This window comes from Jatropha curcas, chromosome 3 (genome assembly GCF_041381405.1).
Source record: "Jatropha curcas cultivar XTBG-Jc1 chromosome 3, XTBG_Jcur_1.0, whole genome shotgun sequence".
NCBI classification, from domain to species: Eukaryota; Viridiplantae; Streptophyta; class Magnoliopsida; order Malpighiales; family Euphorbiaceae; genus Jatropha; species Jatropha curcas.
In genome coordinates, this window is record NC_143153.1 from 514114 (window position 1) to 521528 (window position 7415).

At 35.8% G+C, this 7415-nt stretch overlaps 1 protein-coding gene across 1 annotated transcript; it reads left to right on the forward strand.

The window, feature by feature from the left end:
• Positions 1-2799: 2799 nt before the first annotated feature.
• LOC105644842 (protein LAZY 1) lies at positions 2800-6135 on the forward strand. Its single transcript, XM_012230331.4, has 5 exons — positions 2800-3068; positions 3186-3252; positions 3901-4712; positions 5067-5334; positions 5692-6135. Exons 1-5 carry the CDS (start codon positions 3063-3065, stop codon positions 5709-5711), a joined length of 1173 nt encoding a protein of 390 aa, XP_012085721.1. The 5' UTR covers positions 2800-3062; the 3' UTR covers positions 5712-6135.
• The last annotated feature ends 1280 nt before the right edge of the window (positions 6136-7415 follow it).

Consider the following 7415-nt stretch of genomic DNA (forward strand, 5'->3'; position numbering starts at 1 on the left):
CTTACTTGGCCAATTGATGGCCATACATGTGTTCAGCATCGAATCAAAATTATATTACCAACACAACTTGAACTAATGAATTTATTACATTCAATTAGTTAACATACAAATGCAAGAAGTTATTGCCAACATAATACAGGTGACTTACCATACACACCACCTGCTTGACTCTTTCTGTTTGCTTTATATTCTAAGCTGAGTTGTACCAGAAGTCTCTGTTTTAACAAAGAAAAAGAAACAGCATAGTCCCACCATCTCAAAAGGTAATTCAAAATGAAGGTTAACTTAAATTGTGACAAAAGCCACCATGACTATGGGGGTCCATATAGAACTCACATCACCATGGAAATCTGCTTGTCCAGACTCAATGATGGAATAAAGTCAAGTGAGGATGAATGAACCTTTATGGTTTCTACCGCAGAGCCGGCTATGTTTGTGGCTGCAAATTGCCAAATTGTTCAGAAGTTCGTGGTCTAGTTTCACGTTGGCTACCTAAAAGAGCGAGGCACATAAAATTCACTTGACCCTACCCTCTTAGTATATGATTAGCTTATAATGTAGAAACCTAACACATGGTTCGGATTGTGTCTGATCTGCGCCTTTCCATCTTCAGAGCATCTTTCTTTATCAGCATAATTTGTTTTGTTCATGAGTATACACATCACAACAAAAATTTAATGTGCAAACCTACTGAAATGTAATTTAGAACAATTGAAAGCAGGACCACAGACATTTTCACCAACGCATTGAGAAGCATTCAACAGTTTAGGAGCAGTACCAATTTCTCCTTCTCACCAGCAGAACTCCAAGAATCTAGGGACCTGGGATACAGCTCCATGACCTTTTCAGACAGTATCTGCATATTCAGAAGTATTAAACTTTTGATGCAAACAAGCATCAAGATGACACATGCATAAAATTGCTTTACAGAAATATCATCAGGGCAATCACATGATAAATCTACGTGAATTTACTCTTAGTTTAAGCTAGAAATTTAAAACTGCAGCGACTATTCAAACATTTCCACAGCATTTTTAGTTTTGTATTGATGACACCAGAATATAATCAATTCCCTATGAAATAGGAAGTACAACTCAACCTAAGTTAAAGTTCGCAAGTTATGACCTCAAATTTCTTGCAGGGTCCATTTCACTTGGTTCATCATTAACTTCAAGCATATAATTGACCCAGATCCAATATGGCTATTTTTCTAACCTTCTCTATTAAAATCATTCACAAGTTCAATTTTTTCTTTTTTTCTTTTTTTTTTTTTTTTTTTTTGGACTCTTTCTTCTATCAGATTAACAATTTCTTCACAAGTCAGTAGCTTTCCCAAGTCAGGAATTCAAATCCCTTTTGAGCCAACGTAGTTTGATCCATTACATTAAATTTTCAATCATTGATTGCCACGAAACAGGAATATATGCTCACTTTTCCCACTTAGAAATTAATATCTCAAATCTTTTCAATCAATTACTTTAAATTCTAAGCAAATCAATCAATGATACAAATATTTAGTATTGGTTTTTAGGTGAAAAATATGCCAAAAAGGAACAGATTCTAAAAAATAACCGCAACACATTAAATAATTCACACTTAGAAGAATATGAGTTATATTTAGATCAAGCTTTCCAATTACTATCCTATTTGTGCCTTCCATAAATCATTAATAAACTTGCAGAGATATTTATTCCAACCAAAGATGGTTTTTCTCTGGGCTAAAAACTCACTTCAAATCAGCTCACTCCTATCGATAAAGTTGACACTCAGTATCTCAAGGTCAAAAGTCCTGGTCCAGATCATCTAAATATGAGAAAACACAAACCTTATGATGGTAAAGAATTATCATGACTGGCTAACTCTGCAGGAAAAAAAACTTCCTGATCTCAATTTGCAGTTTCAATATCAAACAGAAAAAAAGTTAGCTGGAAGTAGTGGGGTCAGAGAACCTTTAATATCGTCTACAGTTATATAGGAAGTTAAAGGTTAATATATTATCATCAATCAGCACAGGTAAAACCAGGCTCTCACAGTTAGATTGCACCGAGTGGAAGACAGCATGGCAACGTTACTAACTACAAATATTTTACCGTGGAACCTAACATGCAAAACTGTTGACATAAAGGCTAAGGCTTTATTCCAGTGAACTGAAGCTGTACAGGTTTCTTCTGAAATTTTATAATTTTAGAGAGTTCAACCAGTTGATCACCGCAAATATGCAAAGTTTAAGATCAAAATAATACTGTAAATATGGAGATCTTTACAAAAGATAATCATAATTTAGTATATTTCAGATAAAGGACATTTTAGACAAATGCCCCCAGTAGTGGAGTGGACTAAAGGAATTCAACAAGTATTCAGCTTATTATATGCTATTCCCAAGTGAGAAAAGATCTTTTCTTTTGTCAAATTGTCCTTGAACACATTGAACTCTCACAAAATATTCTCTTATCTTATGTCCCCACTTTTGAATGCGGAGTCCCCCTTCACCAACCCAGCAGGAAAATCGACAAGCAATAGCTATTATTAGAAAGATAAAAGAAAGTGCATGTGTGTAAACGTGTCAAACTGCAAAAGACAGTTCCAAACAAGGCATATAGGCCATCTGTCAAATCAGCATGTTAATAGGCATCTGTAAATACAGGTTTATCAGATTTGTAGAAAATAAGATGCATGCTATTATAGCGAAAGAATGTTGCATTTAGTGCTTAATGCAGGACTGTTACTGTGTTACACAGAACAATCACAGCCAACATGAAAAAAAAAATGATGAACCTTGCAACAAAACACACGTGGCTTCCACACATTCATCTGCTGGAAGGATCCAGGACCTACTATCAATTTGTCCACATGATTTGATCTTGACAATGAACAGGCAATCAAATCTTGTAATTATCTTTGTGTTTCTCTCCAGCCATCTTCATCTTTGGGAGATTCCAAGCAGCGACTGAAACCCTATTCATAACAGTACCACCCCTGATTATGAAAAGTGGCTTATCTCCTATCCTCTCATCATAATCAAAGTGAAGAAAGCTCCAGTCTTCTGAAGAGAGAAAAAGAAAATGAAGGTGAAGTCCATTTTCTTTTTCAACAAAAAGAAAACAGTACAACTATTTATGCTAGGAAAAGAAAATAATATTCCTCAATGCTTCATGAGCTAACCACCAAATCACACCTTATTGCAGTTACTAGGTTGGATGCACCGAAAGTTTCGGCAGAATAGCAGTGAACAACTGAAGGATTTTGCCATTGGTAAGTTTCATTTCATCATATAGATTTTTCTGTTAAAATAGGCATATAACCACACAAATAATGATCATTGTAGTTTTGTGTTGCCACACCGCACTGAAAAAAAAAAAAAAGAAAAAAAAAAAGGAGAACAAGAAAAATGACAACCATATTTGCATGGTCATGCAAAGCTCAGATTATAGACATGAACCAAATGATAAGGGTACTTTGGTAATTCCATAATGGAATTTAATGTAATGTAACCAAATGCATTTGCAGTTTAATGTTTGAACTGAAAATGCGTTAGATTACATTCCATAAGGCTATTAACAAAGTAGCCTATATTCCTTGGATGCAGATTCGCATTAGTCTACTAGGATATATGGTTCATAACCAGAAGCTTGATGTGTAATGTCGCTTCAAGAAAGACAACAGAGTTTGAATTGAAAACTTCACATAAATTATAATAGAATTATTTCCTTAAGAGGGCCTATGCCTCATACAGCATGCTGACTGGAATACATCCACAGGAAACAAAAGAAGTTGGTCTGAAATGTATAAAAATTTGAATCTTGGACTGACAAAATGTTAGAAGATAGTCATAATTTTCTCCTTAGGAAATGAAATGATAGAATCGTTTCAATCTAGTCCATTTAACATTTTTTGTAACAGGACACGCCTGCAATTGTCTTATAGGACAGCCATCACTTGATGACCAACAATACTACCCAAAACCAAACTATGGCACCAGACAATTCAAGCAAGCCCAAAAAGATCACATTCGAAAATCTTTTGCTGGTCTAGAAGCAGCAAGAACAGAAGAAGAAGATGAAGATGACTACGAAGAAGAATCATCTGCCGCCATATCTGAACTATTCCATGGTTTTCTTGCAATTGGTACTCTTGGCTCAGATCCTGTCAATACTGACCCCTCAACACCAACATTTGCCATCTCTGTTGAGAACATAACTGAAAAAGAGACTGAAGTAACTGAGAATGAGCTCAAGCTCATCAATGATGAGTTGGAGAAGGTTCTGGGAGCTGAAGCTAGAGAAGATTGTTGCAATGATTCATCAGGAAGAAGCAGTTATGTCAGTGCAGGTAGAAGCAGTCATGGTAGCACTATTACCCTTAGTGGCAAACCAATGGAAGGACAGGATACCAATGCAAATGGAACAGCAATCTGTCCACTTCAGGGATACCTTTTTGGGTCAGCAATTGAACTGTCGGAAACAACAACTATGGCAAAGAAGGAGCACAGGACATCACTTGGTGAGCTGTTCCAGAGGACTAAAATGGCAGAAGAGAATTCTGGAAGCAAATGTGAGAGGGATGAGAAACGCATGGAAAAGGAAGCTGACAAATCTTCTGTACCTCTCATGAAAAAGATGCTGAAGAAGAAAATGCTCCATGCTTCCTCTAGGAGCTCTGCTGCTGGTGGTGGAACCGTTGATTCTGCTTCAACAGAAACAAAACTGCAAAAGGTATCACTTCATAAACCATCTCTGTCAAAATCCTTCGTGCATGAATGTGCAAACTCGGTGTAAGAATTATTATCTCAATGTGATGCAAGTAAATAATCCTAATAAACTTATTTTGCAGCCAAATGATCATCAAAATGCATCTGGACAGATACTCATCCAAACATTGATGAAATAAAATAATAAATTGACAAATTTGTGGGTCAACCATCTTCTGTTTACTATTTTTCAACATACACAAATGAAATCACTGCATAACTGACATAATTCTCACCCCAGAGAAGTATTGCATTACAGGTTTTAAATGATATGTGTACCATTCTGGGTATAAAACTGTGATCAATTTGTGCTGTGCAGATCCTACATATGTTCCATAGAAAAGTTCATCCTGAAAGCTCAACAGCTCCACGGAAGGCCGATAAACCCCCAAAAAATGAAAACAAGAAGAACGGCAACAATGGAGGTCATATGGTCCCAGATGAAGAGATCACAATAATTCCGCCAAAAGCCCTTTCAAAGCGGAGCATAAGGCGATACAAGAGTCAATCTAACCCACCCCAATTTACTCTTAGCAGCAGTGACTCAAGTGGGAGCAGGGAATACTGGATCAAAACAGATGCCGATTGTAAGTATCCATATAATTCAGTCTTAAATACTTTACTGAAACCCAAGCAGATAGTCAGCAACTTCTGAGGAACTAGAGTCATAAATTATATAGCTGGAAGGTTCTGCTTTAAGATCAAGGAAAATGTACATGTCAGTAGTTGGCAAAACATGTTTCCCACTGTTGATCTTATTCTAGCTTCCCTTTAAGTTACATTCTATGGCATCTTTGCAGTGACTCTAGAGTTAAGCATTACAAGAATGGACTGCTTCAAGAGCCATATGCTCTCAGCACTAGTAACTATATTTAGTATTTTTTTTTCAGGCTTGGTACTAACTTCTAAGCAACTATGCTAATTCAGTTATGTTTTGCATGTAGACCTCGTGTTGGAGCTCTAAAATGTGGATGCAAAAGTCAGAAGTGAAGCTTGATTCTTAAGTATCATCTTCAATTTAGTAAGAAGCATTATTGTGTTTGTAAGGTGATTGTTGCTACCAATATATGAGTGATTGTATTATGAAGAGCTTGAGGCGAACGAATAAATAATGGAGGCAGTCCTTCCCAAAAAAGCTGCCTTTAAGCAATTGATCTGCAATGTAACGCATATTGTTTCGTTGTGAATACATAAGGACTCTATGATGCATTTACAAATTGTATCATGAAGTTTCAAAGACTGTATTAAGTTGAGCTGAAGTTCTTTATAAGCACAGCTATAAATTGATGTGCTAAGTCTCACCGGGCTTCGGGACAATGTAGAAATAATTCATTCATTATGCAATTGAGCAACAATATTATGATTAAAGTAACAACATTATAACTCAATCTTATCTCTCAAAATTTTAGCTTATCATCTTCGGAAGGATTTGGAAAGACTAGTTTCAATACATTCATTCCCTCCAAACAAACTACTAACAGGGACCAAAAAAACATGGGTAATCCCCAATTTTCTATTGAGCAGCCAACAATGCAACAAAAGCACATACACAATTTAACATTAAGTTAAAAAAATCATGGATCAATCCAACAATACTTTCCTCCATATTTTGAATACTCATCTAATCATTCATAATAAGAAGAAGAAGAAGAAGAAGAAATTGTTGGTTATATGGCAAATATCCCACGTCGGGATTTTAGGAAGGGAGAGGGGCTCTTTTTGGCTATAAAAGTAGCCTAGTTTCATTTTAATCGTCCCAAGTTGTCTTCCAATACTTAGTAGGGTAGACAAGTTTCTCTCCTTTCTCAATTTGTATATTTCTTCAGTGAAATATAAGTTTGGTAATGTCCAGGACGTAGGCAAAATTGGCCGAACTCGTTAAAATTCTAGTATTCTCTCTTATTTATTGCTTTTGTCTTTATTTATTTAATAGCTATTGTTGGGCAAAAATATTTTGGTGGTTATTGTCTGATTAATTGAATGTCTAGGTAAATTCTGTCAAACGACACGAATTTAATCGAGGCAAGTGGATTTTAAGTGAGACTGTTTATGACTTTTCTATTTATCTTGAAATTTACTTATGTAATTACTCAGTACAATAATTCACAAATTATTTTTAATTTAATGGAAAAAGACTTCATAAATTGTTTGTAATTCGGTGAAAAAGCCTAATTTCCACATAGAAATGTTACATACCCGAGAGGTCAGCTAATAATTGACCTGTATGAATCATCACTGTTGATCATGACCACACATAAACTGGAAGGCACTTTAGAGTTAGAACCAAAAGCGTAAAAACGAGTCTGCATTATAGCGACTAAAACTTTTTCGTACACGAATGACTGGACATGCTACCCAGTAGATAGAATCAATGATGGCCATAAAACCAAAAAATAGGGAAAAACTTGGACGTTAAGGATCAATTCTCCATTAACGGTTCACAGTTGTGGAATCGCGCCACAGTTCTCATTCGCGTTTTCTTTTGATTTTATATTTATGTAGATATATAATGTAGTAGGTGAAAACAGGCGCAGCCCACAAGGACAAGTCGTTTCTTAAATACTTTAAATAATTAACCGGTCTTCCAATGACACGACATTCAATCGATAGAATTGATCAGTTTTTCGACGACACGACATTCCAGCGAGTGGGACATGGCATCTGTGAA

Bases quoted from the DNA above. Each gene is read 5' to 3' on its own strand.
- LOC105644842 (XM_012230331.4), top strand. The intron at 4,713-5,066 runs GTATCACTTCAT...TGTGCTGTGCAG, and splicing joins CAGAAACAAAACTGCAAAAG to ATCCTACATATGTTCCATAG. The intron at 5,335-5,691 runs GTAAGTATCCAT...TTTTGCATGTAG, and splicing joins GATCAAAACAGATGCCGATT to ACCTCGTGTTGGAGCTCTAA.